Raw genomic sequence first — 27,139 nt, 5'->3', positions numbered from 1 at the left:
CCCCACCCTGGGACAATCAGAAAACGGGTTGGGCAGATGAAGAAGACCGTAGCGCAAGGGCTGCTCCCAGCTTCTTAGACCACACTCCAGGTCCTCTGGGAGACCGGAAGGCTCAGGGCGCCCCCTGCAGTCCTAAGGGGAAAATTTTTTCCTCCTGCCCTGCTTCTTTGTATAAGTCTAGGATGATTTCTCCAGAGCCTTAACTTGACTGTCCTAAAATCACTGCAGTTTCATCTCTGAACTTGGGGTGTGTTTTACAATCAATGATATTTCACTGGCAAAACATGGGAATCTTTGTCTTTCTTTGTGACTAATCCCAATGTCTGTTGCAACAGAAAGTCTCAGATTTCATGAATCCTATCTAGCTGCTACAGCTTGGGGTATAATAAGGTCATTGGGCCCAGGGTCCAGCTCCTTCCTGCAGCCCCTTCCCCTGCACTTAGAAACAGGACAAAATGCCACCAGTGAGCTAGTGGCTCCCACTTCTAGCCTCACTGTCCCTCAATGTCCTGGTGGGCATCAGAGACAAACAGGAATGTGAGTCTCACAAAACATCTTGAGGTGCTGGGGAAGAAGGTGAACTTGACTGGAGAACCCAGGGGGAGGTGGATGATGGGGTAAAGAAGGGGGTGCATGCTTAGGAAACACTACCCAGTGACTTCAGAATCTGCTTACCTTCCCGATGTGGGGGTTCTTCTTTGGGCTTGGGGTGCATTAAGGTGAAGGGCAATTCAACAGCCACATCGCTGAAACACAGACCCAGACCCAGTGAGGCTCAGGCTGAGAGACTTGGGGTGCAGTATTGAGTATCCTCTGTGCCCCCTCCTGCTACGCTGAGCCTTGAGCTACCCTCTGAGGATAGACAGCACTAGTGACCTCTTCTTACTTTAGAAGGGGAACCCTCCACCACCATGCAGAAAGCCTTCACATCCCCATGAGTGAAGGTGTGGGGGTAAAGGTGCCAGGGCAGCAAGACTCTCAGAGGGGACTCCAGAGATGCCCTGACACCTCCAACCTTGCCAGCCATCTCCCTCTCCTTTATCTCCACTATCTCCCCCACACCTCTAGGAGGTGCCTGGAAAAGGGCCAATGCTCCAGCACCCCCCTCTACCTTATACAGTGCTGAGATAGACTGAATGAACCAACCAAACCACCACTGTGAAAAGGCCTCTGGGCTGTTTGCACTAGGACAGAGAAGGGAGTGAAGCAATAGCCAGGGCTCTGGCCCAGCCTTTTCTCTCTCCTGGTCTTGGCCAATAGAACACTGACAAGAGCAGGTGCTGATTAGGGCCAAAAACGTGTTTGGTTACTCAGTATCCACAGGGACCTTGCTCCTATAACCTGTGGACAGTGTGAGAAACTGAGGTATGAGGACATAAAAGGATCTAGCTGAGGGTTCTGAGTCCAGAATCAACCCCTCCCCAAGCCTCTGTATGAAAACAAGGAAGGTATAGCTCTCACTCTCCACCCTACAAAAGCTGCTCCTCCCACTTGAGTTGAAGTCTCCCCAGGGACTCCAACCAACCATGAGCACCCCCAGCCACCAGCTCATCGGGCCAACCTTGTTGCCTGAGGTTCATGTAGGGGGAATATGGGGAGACACCATTCACAACAGCCTCCCTGCATCTCCCAGTCTCAACAAATGCCTTGGGGAAAATGGAGATCTCAATACTCAACTTCTAGAACCATGCCACAGCTGCTGAGGGCAGACTTGATCCAATGGGGCGAACTGCTAGAATCCTGACTTTCCCTCGATAGGAACGTGGGGAACCACAGAGTGTTTCTTTGGTTCGTTGTACTTTGTCTTTGATTTGCTTTTTGCTTTCAGAGGGGACTTTCTTTTCTGGTGACCACAGAAGAGAGCCCTTTCTGAGCCCATTGGGGAACAGTGAATTTTTCCAATCTTTAGTAAAGCATGAAAGATATGGATGGACGCTAACCTCCATAGCCTACTGTCCATCAATGGAAGGGGACTCTGATTCTTTTATGGGTCCCCAACACTCTGCTTAAGGCTCAACACAAGTCCAGGCACGGGATATCTTTAGTGCCGTGTGTGTGCGGTCTAGGGGTCTAGGATAAATTACCTAGATTCTAATCTAGAACATTGGATAAGTTTCTGGCGGTGAGCATACTGCCATCTTGTGGTAAGAGGAGAAAAAACCACTGCCTTTGGCAAAGATGTATTTGGGAAATGAGGATATCTAGTTAGAAAAAGAAATTTTGTCTACACAAGCTGACCTCAGGACTTTTTAGTCATAAAACATAGCCAGCAATGAGAAAGCACATTACATGATGAAATATGAAAGCCAGGAAGCTAAAATTTCTCCAAAGCATGACACTGATAGGGTGCCACTCTCCAGATTGATGAGGTAACAAAGATCCCTGTCATTTGGGTGAGCTGGAAGCACAGGATGAGGTTCTGGAAGGAGGACACGCATCTTTCTCATCCCTCTGCGGCAGTTCTATATCTATCATTGTCTTGGACTGGACAAGGAAAGTGGCCTCTAAGAGTCCATCTAGCCCAGAGCCCTGTGATCTAGGAGCTTGACCAGGGGTCTGGTACCTTCAGGGAAGGGTGAGGTCAAAGAGAGGGTTGTTACCTGGATGCCAGATCTCCCAACAGGCTGGGTTGTCAGAGGAGGCAGGACATTGGTCAGGAGAGGTTCCAAGGAAGGAAACAGAGATTGTTCATTAACCACTCTGTGACCCCCTCAACTGGAAAACCTCCCCATCTTTCCCCCTCTCCCCTTGGCTGGAAAAGCCCACTTGGGGATGTCCTATCTGCACCCCAAGGAGTGCATCTATAAAGGAGATATAAGCACAGGATCTTAGGAAATCAGGGATAGTCAATGGCAAAGAAGCAGCTTAGAATTCATGAACAGTTCTCAAGAAAGGAGCTGGAGGAAAACTGGGTCAGCAAGAGTGCTGCAGTGGGACTGATTTGTCTTGTTAATGGTCTATGGGATTTGGATGGTGTTGCTAGCCACCACCCACGCTGCTGTGTTGTCAGAAAATAAAGTGGACTATGAGTCCTGATCAATTCGATTTTCTAACTTTCCATAGAAATCCATGAATTTCAAAACCCTCTTAGAAATGAGAAACCCTAATTCTAGGTTCATGATTTACATGATCCAGTTGGGGTGGAGAGAGTTTTCTGAGCCTCCACCAGACTAGGCTCCAGGGCAGGGGGATATATGAGGTCCACATCCAGGACCCTAGGGCCTAGCCCCTGGTCTGAGACAGGGCAGGAAATTTTAGGGAATATATATATATATATATATATATATATATATATATATATATATATATGTATGTATGTATATATATGTATATATATTGGTTTTTGGGCCACACCCAGCAGTGCTCAGGGGTTTCTCCTGGCTGTCTGCTCAGAAATAGCTCCTGGCAGGCACAGAGGACCATATGGGACACCAGGATTCGAACCAACCACCTTTGGTCCTGGATCAGCTGCTTGCAAGGCAAACGCCGCTGTGTTATCTCTCCGGGCCCAATTTTAGGGAATCTTAGTGAATGTGACCCCTTCAAATATGTCCCTATCTGTCAAATAGGATGTTTGGAACATCCCCAACCATGCTCTGGAGTTCAAGTTGTGGGAAAGGAAGCACAGAGGCCAACAGCTTCAAGGCTAAGGAAGCTTCACCTTCTCACTCACTCCCATGTGGCCAGAGTAGGAGAAGGGAAGAGGGAAGAGGGGGAAGGAGGAGGAGTGAGAGGGAGGAGAAAGAGATGGAGGGAAGAGAAGTAGGAGGGAAAGGGAGAGATGCGAAGGGAGGGGGAGAAAGAAGAAAAGGGAGGAGGGAGAGAAATGAAGGAAGGGATGGGGAGAGGGAGAAGGGAAGAATAAGGAAGAGGAGGAGGGGGATCCAGAGGGGGGAAGACATAAAGGACTGGGAAGGGCTGAAGGGCTTTGCAAGGGAGAAGGAAGGACTGGGATGAGAAGGGAAGGAAGGATAGGCCCTGAGGCTTCTGCACCCTCAGGAGGAACAGCTCAAAGGTCTGACAACCAGACAGAAGTGGGGCTGTGGGCTGCCCCCATTTCCCCCAGCATGGAGCACTCACCCGCCCCGGGATACCACCAGCTTCACTTTCACTTTGTAGGAGACGATGATGCCCAGGATCTCCCGGTTGGCACCTTCTCGCAACCTACAGGGTGACAAAAGGTAGCTGCTCATGGGTCCAGAGGGACTCAGGAGGACAGGACTATGGGTGGGGTTGAGGGTCCCATGGAGCATCTACAAGGCAGAGTCCCAGTGGGCACTGAGGCAGGGTTGGAGTAGGTAGATGCAGTAAGGAATTCCTGATCTCAAAGGATCAGGCTTCCTGGGCAGGACAGTCAGAGATGAGCAAAGGATAAGACTGACCACTTGGCACTGGTAGTACTGGCACTCCTGCTTACGGGGCACCCCCACATCTGGACTAGTCCAACTCATCTGACTGGAACTCTCACCTGCCCTACTCCTAATTCATCCTCTCCTGTCCAGCCCTCTCCAAGAGCCACTCCTGTCCTTCCAGTCTTGTCCTTTCTCAGAGACTCTGTCATCTGACTAAAATCCCTCCAGGTCAGGAGCTGTCATCTCTCGTAGGTTGTCCCAGTCAGCAGAATTTGTCTTGACTAAGGAGGTCAGCTGTTAGGCCCATCACATTTCCTGGGTCACCCCCAGACAGGGTGAGAGGAGGGACTAGCTCCTCTAAGGATAATGCCTGGAGAGACAGACGCTCCAGCCTCAGTGGGGACAGGTGGAAGTGAAGTGGAATGGTGCATGTGATGAGGGGAGCAAGGAAAGGAGCACCTGTGAGCAGGAGGCCAGAAACAGGGATGGGGACAGGGAGGGACCTCACAGGGTGCTGGAAGCCAGGTTTGTGTCCTCATGCTTGAGCTTCCCGTCCAAGGCAAGGCCACGCTTCTCACGGTTGTTGGCCAGGAAGGGGGTGAGTGTGTAGACTTTGCAGAACGTCGAGCTGGGAGCCACGGTGTCACTGGAAAAAAAGGAGGCAAGAGTGGCAGCCATGGCCCCCTCCCTGCAGCTGCTCTTGCTCCATGGCTACCCCCCAGGGTAAGGCATTCTGGGACAATCCCTGCTGGGTCAGGGGCATTAGGCTCCACAGGCCCACAGTGAGGACTGAGTAAGTCAAGGAGACTCAGAGCAAAGCTGCTTTTTCTGATCTGGTCCCTTGTAACTATGGCTCAGCTTATAAGTGTCTGGCTACTCTGAATGGATCCTTGCCTTGCCTTTTGGGGGAGTGATAACAAGGTGTGATGGTTTCTGTCAGGCTATTTGAGGGGTGGTGAGGAAGCCTGGAGCCCAGCACCCCACCCTAAAGAAAAGAATTATCTGGGCCTGACCAGCACCCTGGCCTCCCCACCCCACCCCACCCCACCCTACCCCTGCTACATACTCAGCTTCCTCCAGGGCCACGGGGCACTTGTACTGGGCAGTATTGAAGAGGCAGATGTCTGCATGCTGGCGCACTAGGAAAGAAGCAGAAATTGCAACTCTGAGCATCCTCGGCTCCCCCAGGCGTGGAGACAGGGCTACTCAGCCCTGAGTCAAAGTCCCAAATCTCTTCCCATCCCCATTCCCCCAGACCCCAAGGATCACAAGGGAAGACAACTTAAACAGTTGTTTAACTTAAACAGAAGAATAGACCCTAAGAACTCCCCCTCCTTGAGCTTTTGTTTTGTTTTGGGGCCACACCTGGTGATGCTCAGGGGTAACTCCTGGCAGTACTCAGGGGACCATATCACTCCACCCCCAGGAATCAACATTTCCATCCTCCAAAAGCCTCCCAAGCCTTGAGCCAGGCTCCCTGTGCCCAACCCTTTTCTGGCTCGCCCTTCCTAGCGGAGGGTACCCGAGATCTTCATCTTCCTCACAGTCTTGTTGGTGTTGTTAGTGACATGCACATTGACACAGATGGGCTCCCCGTGGTAGTAGATCTGGGAAGGGGAGAGAGAGAGGGAGAAGGTGGCGGCCTCAGTGGCTGGATCAGAGTTCTACAATCTTCTCCAGGGACTTCTGGGCTCAGCTGCTCAGACTGAGGCCACTAGGCAAGTCAGCCCTGGGTGAGATGGAGCAAAAGCTAAGCAGGGCTCAGTGACCAGAAACAACAAAATGTGATTATGGGGCATGAAAACAGGTGTGTGGGGCAGCTCAGTATAGATAAGCAGTCTTTCTCTCTGTTCTTGGAAGGAGTTGGGGTGCAGATTTCCCTGCCCCTTGCTGCCTGGGGGCTCTGGGAGGAGCCAGAAACAGCTCTGAATCCTCATTGTGGGGCTTGACTTGCATCATGACCCCAGCAGCTGTCCTCAGAGTGAGGGGGGATGTGAAGGGGAGATGTGGTTGTATGCAGGACCCTTCAGGGAGTGCGCTGCCTCCTGCAGGCCCTGTGTCTCCCCCAACTGCCAAAGGAGGCTGTAGATTAGGGGCAGGAGTTCCCAAAGTCAGGATCCTGACAGCCAGGAAAGCTAGGATTTGGGTCGTTTCCCTGGGGTCCCCTAGCCCACGAGCCCACATCTCCTACCTCCTTGTCTAGAGACGCCTCTAGGTGCAGGGGCTTGTCGGACATGAGGAACTGCCTGGTGGTCTCAGCTGTGGGCTGTGGGCCAGGCCTCTCTGGTGCATACTGAACTTTTCTGATGACCAGACGCACCGAGTTCCTAACAGAGAGGCGAGCGAACAGGGTGCCTTCAGCTGTCCCCGCCAGCCCCACATCCCTCTCACACAAAGCCCCCTGAGTCATTGAGCCCGGGAGCCCCCACCCTCCCCCATGGTCCCCACCCCACCCTCACCCCCACTCTCCCCTATGGAGCTTTACCTGCACTGGGGCCCTCCCCTATCACCCCCCTGCTCCTGCTGCTGCTTGCTTCTCCAAGGCCCAGCTAAATAGCTGCTCTCGGGCAAGGGGAAATCACTGGGGTAGGGCATGCATGCTGGCAGGGGCAAGGCCCTGGGTTCAGTCCTCGGCTCCATGTGTCCCTCCCCACCCCTGCCCCAGCACTGCTGAGTGTGGCCAGGTGGCCCTAGCACTGCCGAGCAGGGGCACATAGAACATTCCACCGGATGGCAGCATAGTGGGTCATGTGGTGGCACTCAGTAGGGCGGAGTCAAGGGCCCCCCTCCCCGCCACCCCTTCGCCCTGGCCCAAGCCCGCTCCTTATGGACAGAGCGAGGCCATCTGTCTCCACTGTCCCCCGCAGCCTCAGCAACGACGGCAGCACCAGCCCTCGAGGAAATGCTTATTAGTATCTCTGAGGTTCGAAATACGCAAGGACATGGGACCCACAGAGCAATGGGGGCTCGGAGAGAAGAGGGCTTCTGTGAGGGCGGAGGACTTGGGGAGCAGGGGGTACAGGCCAGTGAAGAGGAGAGACCCAGTTAGAGGACAGAAGGCCAGCGAGGAGGGTTTGATGAAGGCGCCAGGGCCCCGGGGCAGAAAAGGGGGTGACAAGAACTGGCATGGGCATGGGGGTCCAAAGGGGCTAGGTTGGTACCCCCATTTCCCAGAGAAGCCCCCTCTATTCCCTGGGACCAGAACACCAGTGTGTGGAATTCTACTCCCCTCTTACTATCTGCCTCGGCTACATTCACTTCTGTGCCTCAGTTTCCACCTCTGAAAAACGGTGACAATAGCAGGACCTACCTTTCAGGCTTGCTGTAAGGATTAAATAAGCTCACACATGTCCAGCACTTCGAACAGTGTCTGTCACCCAATAAGCCCCTGACAAATGATAGTGGCTGTATCATTATTAGTGGTAACCATGGTGCAGATTCAAAATATCCCATTGGTGGTGGGATAAGGGTGGGTGGTGGCTGGCCCCAATGCTGCCTCCTCTTTCTTGCTCAGGCCTGGTGCGCACACAACCCATAACCCTTCTTCCTTTCCCAGGTCTCGTGTCTTAAGGGGAAATGGCAGGGAGGGATCCCAAAAGACTGAGTGCATGCTTTGCAGGTAGGGAGCCTGGGTTTGACCCCTGGCACCACTGGTCCTACAAAAATGCACCAGGAGTCACCTTTGAGCACTTCAGGGTGCGCTCCGCCCCCCAAAAATAAAAATGGAGAAAAGGCAGACTGAGTAACTAGGGAGAAGGGTCCCTATGCCTCCTAAGATGCTTGCGCTACAGCCTGTGGACACCAGGTGGCAACCCTAGGCCAGCCCGTCAGAGGCCCTCGCCAGGGTGCCTGTGGACACTGGCTGACTCACAAGGCAGGTACGTAGGAGTTGGGGGCTGAGGCCAAAGCACAAGGAGGAGAGCCGTGCTGGGCAGCTGACTCCGGCACTTTCTAAAGGCCAGCCTGAAACTGTGTTTCCAAAACTACCTGTCCTGTGCTGACCTCCTCTTGTCCCCTGGTGGGGTCCTTCTTCCACTTCAGACCTCTAGAAGCCTCCATGGAGCCCAGACCCACACCCCTGGCGCCTCCTGCCATTGCACTCCCATGAGAACTAGAAAATGGGGTCCAGGTCAGCCAGGGAACTTTGTGCTCCCTGTTTAAGACCATCTGAACCGGGGCTATTTTCCCCCAAAACTAAATAAAGACAATTAGGCTAGAGGGGACGAGACTTGAGACAGGGAGATGGAAGCGAGTTCAGAGGTGAAAGGGGAAAAAAATGCAGAGGCCTGAGCCAAGGCAAAGGAGCCACCTCCCCCAGGAAGCCCTCCATGACCTGCCAGCCGTCCGCTCACAGTGCCCTGCTCCGAGCTCCCAAGACCGGAATGGGTGACCCCTCCTTACACACTTCCAGGTATTGTTACTTATCTCTTCTTGGGGCTCAGCCCGTCCTGTCTCCCTCCCTCTGCTGCCAGGCAGCCCTCACCACCCAGGGCGCGGAGGCCCCTCACCGCTTGTGAATCTTCTCGTCCAGGTTCTCCGCACAGAAAGCTTTGACTTCATAGTCCACGCCACAGGCCTGCAGGGAGGGCTGGCTGACGGGCCACAGTGGCGGCAGCAGGGCCCAGAGCACAGCGGCCCTCCCTCTGCCTCCACAAACGGGATTCCGGGCAGCCATACCCCCTTTTCCGTGCCAACCCTGGCTCCTCCCTCCCAAAATGTCCAGCACCTGGTGGGGCTCAGCCCCCACTGCAGGGGACTGTCCTGCAGGCAACTACACAGCAAACAGCCCATCAGCGGCAGAAGCACAGACCGTGCACAGGGGTGCCTCATCCTGGCCCACATGGGAATGGGGCCAGAGACAAGATGGTGGCCATGACCCTCTGAGCCTCAGTTTCCCATGGGGAAGGTGCTGGGAACACCTCCCATGTGGCTGAGGTACATATAGCTGCGCAGCCTCCCAAGTTGGCAGTATTGAAAGGGAAAGGACAGGGACAGGGTGGCCCCAGCAGGCAGCAGGCATGCGGATGCCTTGCAAAGACGGTTCTAACCCCCGCCCCAGAAGGAAGCCCAGCAAGCCCAGACCCAGAGATGTTCCTTTGGGAGTGACCCACCTTCCCTGTGTCCTCAGGCCCCGGCTGCAGTGTCACAGAACATGGGAGGTTTGGGGGGATCTGTTGAGAGGACAAACAGGTGTCCTGGTCACCTGCACCACTGTCACCTGTCTCTCTTCCCACCCTCCCCTGCGCCCCATAACACTTATCACATAGGAATCACATCTCCACATTCAGACTAAGGCCTCTGGGGACAGGTCTTGTCTCCCCCATCAGACCATGTTAAGTCTCGCCCCCTGCTGGGCTGCTGGCTGTTCCAATAAAGCTGAAGATTTGAAGGGTTCTCAATCCTTGTTGATCCCTGACAGTCCCAGGGAGGATTCTACAGCCTTTCTCTGGAGCTACCTATCTCCCTTTCCCCCACCAAAGAACTACACTCAGGGGGTCCAAGTACTGGCTCACACACAAGGGGTCCCCTGAAGATGACCAGAGGAGAGACCGTGGCTGCCCGACAGAGCCTCCGGAGCAGGGCTGACCTCAAAGGTGAAGGGGTAGGCATGCTCGCCCAGTTTCTTGATGAGCCGCTCCTGCAACCGCGTCAGGGGCTTCCTGTCCTCAGGGGCCGGCGGGAAGGACTGTACGTTGGCCACAAACAGGTCCTTGCGAAAGGTCAGGCCCAGGACGTCCAGGTCCTCCCGGCCATAGCGGAAGGCACAGGTCAGCGTCACATAGACTGTGGGGGAGGAGCACTGAGGAGCAGCTCAAGGGCAGCAACCCCCCAGGGTGGCCGTGGCAAGAGCCTGGGAAGCCTCCTCCAAGGTCCAAGGGTTTGACCTAGAGCTCAGGGCTGAGGTGAAACTCCTGTGCATTCTGGGAGGGCAGGTGGGTCAAAGAGGATTGGGATAGGGCTGGAGTGAGGGCACTGCAGTAGGGCATTTGCCTTGATGCTGCCCACAAGGGACGGATCCGGGTTCAATTCCCAGCATCCTCTATGGTCCCCCAGCCTGCCAGGAGCAATTTCTGAGCATAGAGCCAGGAGTAGCCCCTGAGCACCGCCAGGTGTGGCCCCAAAACCAATATATATATATATATATATAAAGAGGACGGGGTGCTGCAGTGGAAGGACAGGTGAGGTTATGTAGGAAGAAGAGTGTAGATGAGGGCCAGAAGGCCGGTGTCCTTCCCAGCCTCCAGCTACCTACAGACTTCAATCAACTCTCCAAGCTCCTTTCTATCAAATAACCCAACTGCTACCTGCACACACCCCTACTACATGATACAAAATGCTGGAATATTAAAAAAAAAGTCCTAGGGCTGGAGCAATAGCACAGAGGTAAGGTATTTGCCTTGCACACGGCTGATCCAAGACAGACCTGGGTTTGATTCCCAGCATCCCATATGGTCCCCCAAGCCAGGGGTGATTTCTGAGTGCATAGCCAGGAGTAACCCCTGAGTGTTACCAGGTGTGGCCCAACCCCCCTCCCCCCCAAAAAAGAAAAGAAAAGGTCCTAAGTGCTGGGGTGTTGGGAGAGGGGAACTAGAAGCAACATAGGGACACTGGTAGATAATCTTGGGCATTTTGGTGCTGGTACAGATGCAATGACCATACATCAAAATCACTGACATTGGGGCTGGAGAGATAGTACAGTGGGTAAGGCAATTGCTCACACACAGCTGACTTGGCTTTGATCTCTGGCACTGCTGGGCATGACCCCCAAACAAAACAAAAGTCCCATAAATTTTTTTTTTTGTTTTGGTTTGGTTTTTGGTTTTTGGGCCACACCCGGCGTTGCTCAGGGGTTACTCCTGGCAGGCACGGGGGACCATATGGGACACCAGGATTCAAACCAACCACCTTTGGTCCTAAATCAGCTTCTTGCAAGGCAAACGCCGATGTGCTATCTCTCCTGACCCAAAAGTCCCATAAATGTTAACACTGTTGTAACCATGTTCCTTCAACTATAATAAGAAAAAAAACTGAGGTGAAGGCCAGGGAGATGACGCAAATGGCAAAGCTCAGACCTAGAAGGGAAGGCCTTGACTGAGTCCTAGACTGCAGAGGCCCCTGAGCACAGTCAGGTATGGCCCTGGTGGCCCCGAGCACCACCTGGCCAAGAGCCACACAACTCCTGCACTGAACCTTACATGAACCAACTGGTCGAGGGCCCATAGAGGACTGTCTTGAAGCAGAAGGTTCATGAACCTGCAGCAGGGCGAAGACCCTTGCTTGGGGACCCCTGGGAGCTGTGAAGGAGGTGGGGGGGTTGGGGCACTGGGAGAGGCAAGGGACAGTGGGGCCCTGGTCAGACTGGGGTGGGGGCACTCACCTCTCCTCTCCTTCAGATACTCGGGATCCACCAGCACCACACCATCTGGGGAAAGACAATAAGCAGGTAGCCTCCCACCTCTACCTTCCACATGCTGTGCTCCAAAACCTAACCTAGTATCTGTCCATGAAAGCACATGAGAGAAATGGGGAAATCACACCTGGGAAATAACTGACCCTTCCCAGGCAGCCCACAGGCCTGCCAAGGTCTCAGGCAGCTGCTTCCTGTTTCTTACCCAGTGTAAGAGCAGTGAAATGAGCCCAAACCTCACAATATTGTTAAATACTAGTTTTCTCTTACTTATCCATCTGATGCTAATTTGATTCCTTGACTAATCTAACAAGAATCCAGAGGACAGGGGCTGAAGAGATAGCATGGAGGTAAGGCGTTTGCCTTGCATGCAGAAGGTCGGTGGTTTGAATCCCGGCATCCCATATGGTCCCTCGAGCCTGCCAGGAGCTATTTCTGAATGTAGAGCCAGTAGTAATCCCTGAGCACTGCTGGGTGTGACCCAAAAACCAAAAAAAAAAAAAAAAAAAAAAAAAAGAATCCAAAGGACAGGAGGAATTTTCTTCTCCACTCCTACATCATACTGGGGTGTGGAGCCCTCAGAGGGACTGCTGGTGTCTAACACAACTAGCCTAAACCATGCACAAAGGCTCCCACCAACAAAGAGCAGCCCACCCCCAAAACCTTCCTAAATAATGTTAAGGGGAAGAAGTGTAGCCCCCGTATTATTCTGCCAAGACCCTGGAAGGCCCATTAAGTCACAGCGCCAGGCAAGACACAGATTTGGCAAGGAAGCCTCCACTTCTCGTCTCTCTTCTTCTCCTTTTGGGTCTTTCCATTTACCTCCATGGGCCAGTGAATTCAGGTTTAAATCCATTGTTGTGACCTAGAACAAGGCAGCTTGCCACTCTGGCCTGGTTCTCTGCAAAATGGGAGTAGTAATGAGAGCGACCCACTGTGTCTGCTACGTGATCAACAAGCCTTAGAAAGCCTGCTGTTGACATCTCTCCCACTTCCTCCTCCTCATCTTGTTACCTCAATCCTTGCCACAACTGCCAATTCAAAGGTCAAACATCATACCAATTCCAACACAACTTCTGGTTCAAATGTCAAAGGAAGGCAACTGCAGGAAGCCAGTCCTGTCCCTTCTGGGGGAGCTGAGAAGCAGCCCTGGACACCTCACCACCCCACTCCTTCTTCTCGAGCTTCTAGGGACTCACCCACAGGGTCCACGAGGTTGATGTGGTCCACAAAGTCCCGCTTCCCCAGGTAGACGGTGAGCTGTGGAGGAAAAGATGCAGGGCGGGTGAGCACCTGAAGGAATTCTGGAGCTGCCCCTCCACTTCCTGGACACATCCTTCCCCTTCATGGAAGAGGGTTTTATTGTTCATATTTCTCAGATGGGAACACTGAGTCTAAGGGTGTCATTCCCGCCCTGCACTACTGAGTCAGGGTACCAGATGCACCCAGGCCAAGGCAGAGGTATCAGGGGTTGTTACCCTCACCATGGACATCTGACAGGGAACTTGACTTCAGAAAGTGGGAGACGGGGTCCTTCCAGGAAAGAACCAGGGAGCCAGCATCCAGACTGCCACATTACAATTCCCTGCCCCCACCACAATTTCTAAATCTCAACGTGACTCCCCATGCTAGTTCTCAATCCACACCCCCTCTCCTGTCCCACAGACCCACCCAATGCACAGGTTCAGGCCCTTCTAAGATTCCCACCTATGTCAATGCCTCATCATCAAATTCTTGCTCTGCTCTAAAAACCCTTTCATGGCCACTCTAGGCACAGGGGGTGATGACAAATGGGATTCTGTGAAGGTCGACTATAACCAATTACAGGAACTTCAAGGAGACCTGGTGGAGGAGGATCCTTAAGAAGGATCCAGCTCCATCAGGAGGAGTTATGGATAGAGTGGGCACAGAATGACAGAGGCAGGGAAGAGAGAGGCAGTCAGGGCAGGGAGACATGGATGCCAGATGGCTGCTGTGTGCCAGTCAAGAATCATGATCCACACTTGAGACCCAGCTCCAGCTCTGTTCTCCATGGCTTTAGCATCTCATGTCTCAGCTATGAGTGCTAAGACCACCTGTCCACTCCCAAGCCCAGCTATCCCTGCCCAATCACCAATCACCCTGCCAGAAATGGGGCCCTCGTAAGAAGGAGCTGTTCAGGACTGGGGTCTACTTTACTCCACACTTGCCATGTAATTTTATTGTTAATATTTGGGGTTTGGGACTGTACCCTGGCTTTGCTCAGGGGTTGCTCCGGGTGGCATTGAGGGGACCCTGCAGTGTTAAAGATGTAACCTAGGCATCCTGCATGCAAAGCAGGTGCTCAGCCCACTGAGCTAGCTCCTGACCACTTCATCTTTATATCTGCTGCCCCAATGGCTCTGAATAGAGTGAGGAGCCTGAGAGAGAACAGGAGTTTGGAACCGGGGGTGGGGGCCGTAACTCACCTTTCCATTGGGACTGGCCTTCTTGAACACTCTGTGGAGAAGAAGAGGGGTTCAAGGTTAGAACAGCCTGCCAAGTAGGAATGGGGGCTCCTGCAAACCCTCCCTCTGCAGAGCGGAGCCACAATACCTCAGAGGGACCATCTGAACACTGAGAGCTGGAATAGACCCTGCTCCGCCAATCAGCACTTGCCTTTCCCCACCTTGCATACTCAGTCATTTTAACCCCAACCTACCTGCTTGTCCCCTCCTTGCCCCCGCACCCCACCCCATTCTTCCTGATACAATGGGAGTGAAGGGGTGGTACAGTAGGTGAACTAGATAATCCAATCAGATGTCCAGACAGACAATAGGAAGTAGGAATCTCACCCATACGCAGGTGCCCATGGTTGGATACCAAGAAAAGCCCAGGAGACAGGGAGTTGTGGGGTACAGTCCTAGAGGCCCAATGTTGGGGTACATAACAGCAGCCCCAGATAGGGAACATAGATAACAGGGCTGCAGCTGCAGATTCTGGATTGGGGACATGCACACTGGATAAAAAAGGGCATAGGAGCAAGTGGAGGCAACTAGATGGTGAGAGGTGGGCTGAGTGACATCAGATAGGAGGGATCCTGAACCATTTACTTTAAATGTACAATAAATATATCTTCTTAAACACCTGAATTTTGTTATGAAAATCCTTCATAAAATTCTCAAGAAGTCATGCGCTCAGAAATAAATCCATTTCTGCACTAATAATCCTACCCATCCTCCTTTTCCTATCTCCCCATCCTCCTCCTCCTCCTACCTGTCCTTCCCACCAGCCTCTTCCTCTCTATCTTTACTCTTCCCCTCCCCAAAATCCTCCCTGCACCCACCCTCCCCATCTTCATTCTCCCCACCCCATCCTCTCTATCCCTAGTCTCCCCATACTCATCCTCTCCATCCCATCCTCCCCATCCTTATTCTCCCCATTACTGTCCTCCCCGTCTCTATTATCTTTATCCTGCTGTCCTCCCTATCCTCATCCTCCCCATTCTCCCATCCTCCCCTCTCTTCATCCTTGACCCCATCTTTCTTTTCCTCCCATCCTCAGCACCACCCCTACCCAAGCTTCAATCACTGATTATTGCTGGATGAGATGCTCCTTGGCTGATTACATCCCCCAGGCCAGTCTCCACAGCAATGCAGAGTCAGCAATATAGAAGAGAAGAGATATGGCAGCGAGAGGGGTAGAAAGCATGCTCCTGAAAATAGGAATTCCAACCCCATCAAAAAATGGAAAGAAGAGATGAACAGAAACTTCCTCAAAGAAGAAATACAGATGGCCAAAAGGCCATGATGTTCCACATCATTATCAGGGAGATGCAATTCAAAATGACAATGAGGTATCACCGCACACCACAAATACTGGCACATATCACAAAGAACAAGAACAACTAGTGCTGGTGCTGATGCAAAAAGAAAGGGACTCTCATTCACTGCTGGTGGCAATGTCAATTGATGCAGACTTTTTGGAAAATAATATAGACATTTCTCAAAAACAAAACAAAAATTGGGCTTCCTTACAACTCAGCAATACTGATCCTGTGAATATACCCTAGGGACCCAAAAACAATGCAAAAAGACATCTGCACTCCTACATTCATTGTATCACTATTCATAATAGCCAGAATCTGGAAACCACCTAAGTGCCTGAGAACAGATGAGTAGATAAAGAAATCTTAGTGCATATACACAATGGAATACTATGCAGCTGTTAGAAAAGAATGAAGTTATGAAATTTTCTTATACATGGAAAGACATGGAGAGTATCATGCTGAGTGAAATAAGTCAGAAGGGGAGGAATAGACATAGAATGATCACACTCTTTTGTAGAATATTTTTAGAAGTATGATAATAATATCAAAAAAAATAGAAATGGGTGGGAGAAGTGTAGTTAGGACAGAGAAAGGATCACTATGACAGTAATAATTAGCAACGATCACTCTGGAAAAAAATTGCGAACTGAGGGGCCAGTATGATACTACAGCAGTAAAGCCTTTGCCTTGCACACAGCTGACCTGGGTTCGATCCCCAACATCCCATATGTCCCCCCAAGCCTGCCAGGAGTGATTTCTAAGCACAGAGCCAGGAGTAACCCCTGAGTTCCACTGGGTGAGGCCCCAAAACCAAACTAAAAAAAAAAAATTGGGAACTGAAAATTGGTTATGCATGATACCACTTCAGTAATAGTATTGCAAACCAAATCCTTAAAAGGAAAAATAAGAAAGGGGGAAGGAAACAGGAGATGAATGAAGATATGGAAGAAGAGGAGGACAAGGAGGAAGAGGAGGATAAAGAGAATATTTGCCATAGTGGCAGGCTGGAGGGGAGTGGAAGCAGACAGGAAGATAACTGAAGAAACTGGTGGTGGGAAATGAATACTATGAGGGGATGGGTGTTGGAACATTGTATGATTCAATGAAACTCAACTATCAACAACTTTTTAACTCTATATCATGAATGAGAAAAAAACTTTAAGTAAAATTTCCACAAGTGAGGTCAGAATAGCACAGATGACCCAAGAACCTGGATGACCAGAAGAGAATTGTCACAACATACTGTCTCATCTTCCTGAGCCAGCTTGTCTTAAACCCAAAGACAATGGTTCACCTGCCTTGAGTCACAATGATATAAAAGGAGGGGAGTGTCTGCCTTTCTCTGAATTTTGCTCAGGAGACCCCTTCCTAGATGATGGGAGCCTTCCTGCCTTTACCTTTCTTTCCATCTTTTCAAATAAAATTCTCTGCTGAATGAGAGTTGTCTCCTGCTTCCGATGTTGATTACTTTAGAGATCACCTGTGATCTGCCATCCCAGGCCCCTCCAAGAACTCAGAGCATGGGGCCGGGCGGTGGCGCTAGAGGTAAGGTGTCTGCCTTGCCAGTGCTAGCCTAGGACAGACTGAGGTTCAATCCCCCGGTGTCCCATATGGTCCCCCAAGCCAGGAGCGACTTCTGAGCGCATAGCCAGGAGTAACTCCTGAGCGTCACCGGGTGTGGCCCAAAAACCAAAAAAAAAAAAAAAAAAAAAAAAAAAAAGAACTCAGAGTAGCTAAGGGATGGTGGGAGGAGGGAGGAGAAGGAAAGGCAGAGCCCTGCAATCTGCAATCAGAAAAGATGCAGTGGGGAGAGAGGTGACAGGTGCAGGCTTTGTGGGTGTGACCATGAAAGCTGGAGGGAAAGAGGGAGAAACAAGTGACAGCGTGGGAGAAAAATCCTTCCCAGGCATGAGGTGGAAATAACTGAGCAGTCACAGGCCTGGCTGATAGGGACCTGTAGTCCCAGCAGCCTCACAATCCAGCCCCCCTGGAAGCATTTATGCAAGGTGGGGTGTGCTTCTCCAGGCGAACTCTGTGTGTGTCCTCTTATTCCTTGGCTTTGCTTGAGAAAAAGCAACGACTGAGGAGCTTTGATTGCAAAGATGGGCCTGATGCCTCCCTGCCTCCCCTAGGAGCTCTGGGCCTTTCTCCTCCTCATAAATATTTATCTATGTTTGGAGTGTGAAGATGTCACAGTCAGCTAGAGTGTAATAATCACTAAGGAGAAAAAAAAAAAAAAAACAGCTCACATGGTTCCAACCAGCAGCTCTCAAACTGTGGTTGAACCTGCAAAAAGATGGCCAAGGACCTCAGGAGTCCATAATGCTTCCAAAAGCTTCAATCTACTTCACAGAAGCCCAGGGACAACCACCAAATGCCTAAAGCCACAAATTATGGGGTAGGGGAAATCCATTCAGAGACCCCTAAAAGGGACGAGAGAAAGATGGGCCAGAGTGATAGTATAATGGGTAGGGCATTTGCCTTGCAAGTGGCTGGCCTAAATTTGATCCCTGGCATCCCATAGGTCCCTTGAGCCCTGCCAGGAATGATACCTGGGTGCAGAACCAGGAGTAACCCCTGAGCATCGCTGGGTGTGGCTCAAAACAAAAACCAGACCAGGAAGGAGGGAGGAATGAGTAATTAACTATTTTTCATAACAGCACTGGAAATTGGGTATTTGGACTCCTACTTTACAGATAATGCCCTCGAGCTTCAGAGAGGCGCAATGATTTGCTTCAGCACACACAGCAGGCAAGGGAATTTGGTAAGATTCAGATCCAATTCCGTCTGCCTCCGGGCCCTTGCTAGTCACCCCTGCTGCTTTTCTAAGACAGTTCTGTCAACATTAGGAACAGAAAAGACACTGGTTGAAGGGGTGGGGGTTGGAGAAAGAACTAAAATGGGATTATGGGACCAGGAGAGTGAGCATGAGGAGAGTCAGGAAGCTGGGCCATCCGTGGGGAATGTCCTGTGGCCATCTCCTTCCGGAAGCTGGGACACTAATGCTTCCTTCAACAATAATAGCAGCTGCCCCAGTCTGGCCCCAGCTCAAGGCATTTCCCCCACAACCCAGTTGTGACTGCCGTAAGCCCATTTTAGAGACAGCAAACTGAGACTCAGAGGAGCAAACTGGCAGCTGAGCTCAGGAGCACAGAACCTCTCCACCAAAGCACAGTCAAGCCTTCTCCAGAATTGCTCTCTTGCACCCTGTCCCAACACAGCCAGAAAGGGCCCTGCCTGGAAGGTTCCCACCAATTGGCCTTCAAGCAAGCAGCCCCCAGAGACAGCAGGCTGCGGCTTGTGGAAGAGTAAGTTCAAAGCTCAATTCCCAGGTTGTGGGACTTGAGATCCTCTCGGGTCCACCCCCAATTCCCAGCTCTGACCCACAGGCCTGATATTCAGAGTCACACCGGATACCTAACAAATACCCTAGGGCTCTAGCTAATCAGATGCAAGAGAGGCTAGGAACAGAAATGAGGTGGGGATAGGGGTGATCTCTCAAGAGAAAGAGAGGGCACAATAAGCAAAAACCTCACGGGATAGATGCGCAGGCCGGACGAGCAGGTATTGGAGCCTGGAACGGGGAAGCCATGGGCTCTCAGACGGGTGCGTTCCACCTCTCCCTCTGGAGCCTCATGTGCTCTTGGTGGTTCTGCTCTCTGTGCTGCTGCTCCATGGTCTGTGCACCCGCTCTGCCTATTCGTGGCTCTTCTGCTTCTCCATCATTTTTGGCTTGCCTGTGGCTCTCACTCCAACCCTGTTTCTACTTTGCCTCTCAGCTTCCAAAAGGGAACTAGCTAAATGGCCCAATTCCAAATTCCCAGGAGAGAAATGTGATTGGTCAGCTTCCATCAGGTGTGCCCCGCATAGGCCAATGGGCTATGCCCAGGGTGTGTCTTGTGGCCCAGAGACCAGCAGAAGAGGGTCTATCCAGCTGTGTTTTTCAAACCTATTAGATGCTACAGAAATCTATTTTAAAAGTTGCCACCAGCATTTTCTTGGTAAGCAGGCATATTAGAGAGAGTTGCAGATTGCCAAGTCATTATCACCTAATTTACCAATATTCCATTGCCTCCAAGACTGGTCATAGGGGTCAACTAGAGTTCTCAGTTCTATGAGGTTACATATGCCAGTATGACTTATTCTGGCCAATAAAATAGGAACAGACAAGCATTTAAGGATTTGATTCTCCATCCCCTTTGTTTGTAGTGATTATCTATAGAGGATGTAGCAATGACTTGGTAACATCAAATGATAAATATATCATTATCTTACATATCTTCTGTATAGATCAGAAGGTAGAAATGTAAGTCATTGGGGGCCGGAGAGATATCACAGTGGTAGGACCTTTGCCTTACATGCGGTCGACCCGGAACAGACTCAGGTTCGATCCCTGGTGTTTCATATGGTCCCCTGAGCCTTTCAGGTGCAATTTCTGAGCACAGAACCAGGAGTAACCCTGAGTGCCACTCAGTGTGCCCCCCCCCAAAAAAAAAACAAAAAAGAAAAAGAAAAAAGAAATGTAATTCATTGGGTTAAAAAAATCAACACATTGATCCAAATGCCCAATGACAGATGAAAAGATAAAGAAGTTGTAATATGTATACACACAATGGAATACTACTCATAAGATAAAAATGAAATCTTGCTGTTGACTACAGTGTGGAAGGAGCAGCAGGCATCATATTAAGCAAGGAAGATCACTTACTAAATGATCTCACTTGTCTGTGTTATATATATTGAAACAGAAGATGGAAATGGACAATATCAAATGATGACAAACCCTTGGCCTTAGATTACAAGACTCAGGTTACCAAGCAGTGAGGGAAGGAAGAGGAGGGAGGAAGAGGGGAAGGAAGAAGGAAACTAGAGGTGACATGAGGACAGTGGAGGAGGGTCTTGAGCACTTTGGTGCTGGTGAATATAATTGACTTTGTACACCAGAACCCCACGTATTAACAATGTAACCATATTGCCTAAACTACAATAAAACTTTAAAAAAAAATTTAAATCGGGGCCAGAGCAATGATGCAGTGGTAGGATGTTTGCCTTGCATGCAGTTGACCTAAGGATGGATCAGGGCTAGATCCCCCGGCATCCCACATGGTCCCCCAAGCCAGGAGTGATTTCTGAGCGCATAGCCGGGAGCAACCCCTGAGCGTCACCGGGTGTGCCCCCCCAAAAAAAAATTTAAATCAACATGTTGGCAGAGCTACAATTCTCTCTGGAAGCTCTCTGGAAGCTACAGTAGGAAATATGTTTCCTTGCTCTTCAGTTTCTAAAGGCCACTCACATTCCTAGTCTCATGGCCTCGACCTCTGTCCTCAATCAACTGGCATGTTCTTATCACATTCCACCATTCCTGCCTCCTCTTCTGCCCACCCTCTTCCACTTTCAAAGATACACAAGAATGCACTGTGGTGCTTATTATAAGGCCGCCTGATTAGAGATCTTAATTCTACCTGTAACACGGTAAATCTCCTTTGTTGTGTAATATAACATAATCTAAGTTTCCATAAAGGGACAAAGGATTGGTCTCTCTCTTCCTACCACAGACTCACACCCTCTTTCCTCTGCCACTGGAATCAGCCTTGATCTCTTGCTACATCATAGACATAAGGCTTGAGAGGACCAAAGCTACCATAATACTAAGATTTGGAGGTTGTTTGTTATCGCTTCACTTGATGTTTACAAAAACAATTGCTTAGTACAATTTTCATATTTGATGAACTGAGTTATACATTCTGAGTAAAATTATAGAATTACAAGCAGCATTTAGGGATTACTCCCTGCAGTGCTCAATAAAACAAATATTCTCTCTCTTTCTCTCCCGTTGCCTGCTTCCTGATTCCATCCATCAGGGCACTGGTTCCAGGCAAGTTCTCACCATTGTCTTCTCCAGGGAGTCTGAGGACCGTTCATCAATTTGCACACTAATAGTCTGCTGTTCCCTGGCAAGGAGTGCTGCTGGGTCTAACTCTGCTGGCAGGAAGGGGCCTGAACCAATGAGAGGCCCAGAATAAAGTACTGCCCAATATAAATAACCCAATAACACAGTATTTTTTTTTTGTTTTGCTTGTTTTTGTTTTGGGAGCCACACCATGGGATGTTTAGGACTTACTCCTGGCTCTGCGCTCAGGGATCACTCCAGAAAGTATTCAGAATCTATATGGGGTTCTGGGTATTGAACTCAGGTCAGCTGCATGCAAAGCAAATGCCCTACTTGCCGTACCATCTCTCTGGATCCATAACCAAGAATCTGTGTGTAGTACAGGGCCAGAGAGAGATAGCACAGTGGTAGGCCTTTTCCCTTGCATACAGCCAACCCAGAACAAACTGTGGTTCTAATCCAGCATCCCATATGGTCCCCCATGCCTGCTAGGAGTGATTTCTGAGTTCAGAGCCAGAAGTAACCCCTGAGTGCCACGGAATATGACCCAAAAGCTTCCCTCCTCCCCCCTAAAAAAAGTATGTAGTATAATCAAATGGTTAAACATTACATAGAATTGAAAGTATGCTTGCATTTTCCAGAACACAGGGAGTTGTTTAGGATAAAATATTAAATAAAATAAATCAGAAATCAAAACAGATTTGAGATAAACTTGACTTTAAGATATTCAATAAATACCCCCCAAGAAAGAATGAAAAGACCATGTTGTTAAGATGAAAATCCACTTCAAGTTGATCTACGAATTCAATGCAAACTCTTACCAAAATCCAAACAGACCCTTTTTCAAAATCCGTAGGCTGAGCCTAAAACTATATGGAAATGCGAGGGCCCTAAAATCATCGAACCATTTTTTGGAGGGAGGGCTACACCCAGTGGCGCTTAGGGGTTACTCTTGGCTCTGCACTCAGAAATTGTTTCTGGCAGGCTTGGGGAAACATAAGGAATGCCGGGAATCAAATCCGTGTTCGTCCTGGGTCAGCCACATGCAAGGCAAATGCCCTACTGCTGTGCTATCACTCCATCCCCAAAACCATCTTAATAAATCAAAATGGGACAAAGCTGCAGGAATCACACCTCTTACTTCAAAGACTACTACAAAGCTACAGTAATCAAGATTGTATGATACTGACATAAAGACAGGCATATAAATCAATGAAACAGAAGTGAGAGTCCAGAAATAAACCTATATATTTATGGTCAATTGATTTTTGACAAGGGAGCTAAGACTAGTCAATGTGGAAATTAAAAAAAATTTTTTCCAATAAATGATGTAAGGAACAACTAGATATCGCCTAACAAAGGAATGAAGTTAATATCCCTCAAAATCACAATTTTAAAATAGTAATTAAAAAAATAGAAGACCCAATTGGAAGAGACACTACTATAAAACTCTTAGAATAAAACAAGTATACAGCAATATGACCTTGAATTAGGCAATGGTTTCTTAGAAATGACACTCAAAGTATAGTTAACTAACAAAAAACTTTTTTATATTAACCTTGTGAAATTAATAAAGCACTTGATAATCATGGTTTTTAAATAAAGATAATTATAAAAAATTAATTTATAAAAAAATAAAGCACTTGAGTGTCACTATCAAGATAGTTAAAAAGTGTGGCTGGTGTGGGTAGATTGCCTTGCATACGGCTGACTTGGGTTCAATCCCCAGCATTCCATATGGTCCCCTGAGCACCACCAGAATTAATTCCTGAGTGAAGAGCCAGGAGTAGCTCATTATTGCCAGGTGTGACCCAAAAGCCTCCCCAAAAGTAAAAAGGTGTCCTACAGAAAAGATAAAATATTTTCAAATTATGCAGCTGAGAAGAGTCTAGTATCCCAATTATATAAAGACATTTCAAGAAATCAACCTTAAACAGGCAAATAACCAAAATGAATGACCCAATTAAAAGAGGCAAAGGAGGGACCAGAGAGATAGCATGGAAGTAAGGCGTTTGCCTTTCATGCAGAAGGACCGTGGTTTGAATCCTGACATCCCATATGGTCCCCTGTGCCTGCCAGGAACAATTTCTGAGCCTAGAGCCAGGAGTAACCCCTGAACACTGCTGGGTGTGACCCAAAACAAAACAAAACAAAAAAAGAGGCAAAGGAGAAAAAAGGAAGGTGATTCAAAGGGCTAGTGCTCATGCTTTGTATGCTAGAGGTACAGGTTCGATCCCAGCACAGCATGGTCTTCTGGGCAATCTCCTAGCAGTAACTGAGAGTAATCTCTAAGCACCATCGTATGTGACCCAAATGCTAATATATATATTGGGGCTGGAGTGGTGGTGCAGTGGTAGGGCATTTGCCTTGCATGCAGCTGACTTAAGGACAGACCGTGGTTCCATCCCCTGGCATCCCATATGGCCTCCCAGGCCAGGAGCACTTTCTGAGTGCATAGCCAGGTGTAGCCCCTAGCGTCACCAGGTGTGGCCCAAAAATAAACAAAGTATATATATGTATATATACATATATGCATATATACATACATATATGTAAGAGAGACAAAAGATTTGAGCAGACATCTTTCCAAAGAAGAAATTCAAATGACAGTGAGAGCACGCAAAAATTTTCAGCATCATTAGTCACTGGAGTAAAAGTAAACCAACATAAATGACTATAAGTGACTCCACAATCGCTGGAATAGATATAACCAGACAGATTTGACAGCAAATGCTATCAAGGATGTAAAGAAATAGGAGCCCTAGTCATCCAGAAATTCCATTCCTCTGCATACAACTGAGAGAAATGAAAACAAAAAGTCCACACTTGAACTTAATATATTATGTTAACAGGAGGGCCCAGAGCTCCATGGTAGAGCACCAGACATAAAGCTTCAAGTTGGACCCCTAGCACCACTCCACATGCACAGTAGAAAGGCAGCTTTGCCACTGAGTTCCTGGCACCAGAGCAAATGTGAAGTCTCTGGCCCACCACAACCAAAGCTATATGTGAGGCAACTGAAGAGTACAACCCTTCCTTTCCCTCCACTTGTCACACACCAACAATGAAGGGACAGGATGGGGGGAATGTTTGTAAGAGGGCATAGGAGATAGCTCAGATGGTACAGCACCTGCCTGGTATATGCAAGGCCCTGAGTTCAATCTCTATAACCTCATGAGTCACCAACAGCACATCAAGGTATGGCCCTCATGAACTCCAAGCAATCTGAGTGTAGTTTTGGTGGCCAGCTTCATTCCAGGCCAAGCACTGCCATGTGTGGCTCCTATTTTTAAATGAGCTCACCACTCCTAGGGTAAAGGTTTTTGGAAATGCTGGTCCATCCTTTCAGCTGTAGGTCCAAGTTCAAGTTGAGAAACCCAGGGAGGGAGTGCTGGTCCTGTCCAGATGCTACTGGGTCACAAAGTGATCACCAGAAAGAATATTGATAATGGCATCTCAGACCACTCCTACCCTGGTAGCTGAGATTGACATTAACTCTCCCTCCACCAAAGTGACAGCAACCAGGGGTAAGAAAATCACACACACAAAAAAAATCAAGTCTTTTGTGAAAGTTTATAACTATAATCATTTCATGTCCAAAAGGTACTCTGTGGACATCCTCTTGGACAAAACCATCCTCAACAAAGATGCTCCAAGGACCATGCTTAAGTCTTAAACACAAGGCCAGGAGAGAAGCCAAGGTCAAGTTTGAGGAGAGATAAAAGACTAGCATGAACAAATGGTTATTCTAGAAGCTGTAGTTTTAAATCTGTTTTGTTTACATCATTAACACAATGGGTAGGGCATTTGTCTTGTACGCAGCTGACCCAGGTTCTATCCCCAGAATCCGATATGATACCCCTGAACCTTCCAGGTGTGATTTCTTAGTGCAGAGTCAGGAGTAACCCCTGAGTGTCACTGGGTATGGCCCAAAAATAATAAAGTTGGGATCCTTAGATAGCACAGAGGTAGGGCATTTGCCTTGAATGCAGCTAACCTGACATGAACCCGGGTTTGGTTCCTAGAATCCTATGTGGTCCCCCGAGCCTGCCAGGAGTGATTTCTGAGTGCAGAGAAAAGAGTAACCCCTGAACACTACTAGGTGTAGCCCCAAAACAAACAAAAAAGATTTAAATGATTAATTAATTAAATGTTAATAGGAGCATTCAACAAATGATAAATGTATGTTTATAATGTGGCAATAACACACAATGAGATATTATTTAGTCATAAAAAGAGATGAAATATGGATGGAAGATGTAACCTGAAAGTTAGAAAGCCTTTCAAAACAAAGGAGTCAGTTACAGTGGGGGGCATGCAAAGTGCTAATGCAGTGAGTAGGCACCTGCCTTGCATGTGGCTGAGCCAGGTTCAATCCCTAGCACCCCATATGGCCCTCAAGTTCGCCAAGAATGTTCCTTGAATGCAGAGTCAAGCGTAAGCCCTGAGTCCCCCAGGTGTGGTCTGAAAACCAAAAGAAAAGAGACTGGGGACTCTTTTTTGGGTGCTCAGGGATAACCAGGATCACAGTCAGCAAGGGGGCATGCAGTGCTGGGCATGGCATCCACAACTAGAGCACACACCTGGCCTTCCATATACTGTCTGGTTCCATTTTCATAAAATAACCAGCCGAAGTCAATTCCTGAAACAGAAGTAGGTTAGTGTTGAGGACAGGAAGGGGAGAAGTGATCAGTAATGGGTAGGAGAAGTTTTTTAGGAGAGGAATGATTAAAATGTTCTTTTTAGAATTATAGAGTATAAATCACTATACAACCTTGTAGATATACTATATACAAACTGAAATTTACACAAAATAAAATGTTAACATATGTAAATTATGTCTAAATTTTAAAAAATTAAAGTAAAGACAAACAAAATACTCCATAAAGGGGGCCAGAAAGATAGTACAATGAGTCAGACATTTGCCTTGCAGGCAGACAACTGGTTTTAATCTTCCACGCCCTATTTTGTCCCACAAGCCTTGCCAGTAGTTATTCCTGAGTGCAGAGCCAGGAGTGAGCCCTGAGCATCTTCAGGTGTGGTCCAAAACAAAAACCAACCAAACAAAAAGTTTCAGAAGGAAATATTTAAATATTAAATATTTAGGATGGATATTCCCTCCACCAACTCCCTCACTTCATTCTAGCTTTCACTTTCACCATAAGCTTACATTACTTTATTAAAAATCGAGGAGTTCCCTATATAATTTGTCCTGAGTCTTGGGGCAAAGGGTAATATGGGAAAAAAAAAAAAACTGTAAGTGAAATGGAAAAACAGGGGGCCAATGCCTTCCATTTGTTCCATGTTTGTCTTTAGTTCACAAGGTAGAATCTACCCCTGTATGAGTCCTTAGGGGCTTCCTCCCTGCTTTCCCCTGCCAGGGCCTGTTATGTAGGATGGAAGAACCTGTTGAGTTTATCTTCTGCTCAGCTTCCTCCCTCAGTTCCTACTTCTCATCAGAGGGAATTAGGAATTGGCCATACTAGTGACCCTGGAACTGGTAAAGCCCTGGTAAGTACTGGTGATGTTTGGTAGGGAAAGTGGGGGAACAAATGGGGAAGCTTGGCCTTGGTTAAAGTTTAGCTAAGAACTATTTGAGGTGTTTGTTGTCTTCCTGGCTCAGCCTAATGGTTGCCAAGATCCTGCCTATATGGAAAGTTTTTATGTCCAGGGCCCATTGATCCTGCAGGTTAATGAGAAAT

General features: G+C 48.9%; 1 protein-coding gene across 6 annotated transcripts in view; it reads right to left on the bottom strand.

Annotated features, from left to right (window-relative positions):
• Positions 1-27,139, bottom strand: part of ARRB1 (arrestin beta 1) — an 80,064-nt gene that overhangs the window by 2,119 nt on the left and 50,806 nt on the right. The window contains exons 2-16 of one of the 6 annotated variants that reach the window (XM_049780296.1): positions 26,021-26,079; positions 14,208-14,238; positions 12,960-13,020; positions 11,731-11,775; positions 9,940-10,136; positions 9,464-9,523; positions 8,861-8,928; positions 7,663-7,740; positions 6,544-6,679; positions 5,875-5,959; positions 5,419-5,491; positions 4,861-4,998; positions 4,081-4,164; positions 2,601-2,624; positions 676-746 (exon numbers count right to left, since the gene is read on the bottom strand). In XM_049780296.1, coding sequence (XP_049636253.1) covers positions 676-746; positions 2,601-2,624; positions 4,081-4,164; positions 4,861-4,998; positions 5,419-5,491; positions 5,875-5,959; positions 6,544-6,679; positions 7,663-7,740; positions 8,861-8,928; positions 9,464-9,523; positions 9,940-10,136; positions 11,731-11,775; positions 12,960-13,020; positions 14,208-14,238; positions 26,021-26,055 — 1,186 coding nt within the window. In that variant the 5' untranslated portion in view covers positions 26,056-26,079. Of the gene's footprint in view, positions 1-675; positions 747-2,600; positions 2,625-4,080; positions 4,165-4,860; positions 4,999-5,418; positions 5,492-5,874; positions 5,960-6,543; positions 6,680-7,662; positions 7,741-8,860; positions 8,929-9,463; positions 9,524-9,939; positions 10,137-11,730; positions 11,776-12,959; positions 13,021-14,207; positions 14,239-19,083; positions 19,323-26,020; positions 26,080-27,139 lie in introns of those variants that run through there. The other 5 variants (XM_049780294.1, XM_049780295.1, XM_049780298.1 and 2 more) reach the window with 5 other exon arrangements.

Source organism: Suncus etruscus, chromosome 9 (genome assembly GCF_024139225.1).
Source record: "Suncus etruscus isolate mSunEtr1 chromosome 9, mSunEtr1.pri.cur, whole genome shotgun sequence".
NCBI classification, from domain to species: Eukaryota; Metazoa; Chordata; class Mammalia; order Eulipotyphla; family Soricidae; genus Suncus; species Suncus etruscus.
This window is presented reverse-complemented; position numbering and strand designations above follow the sequence as displayed.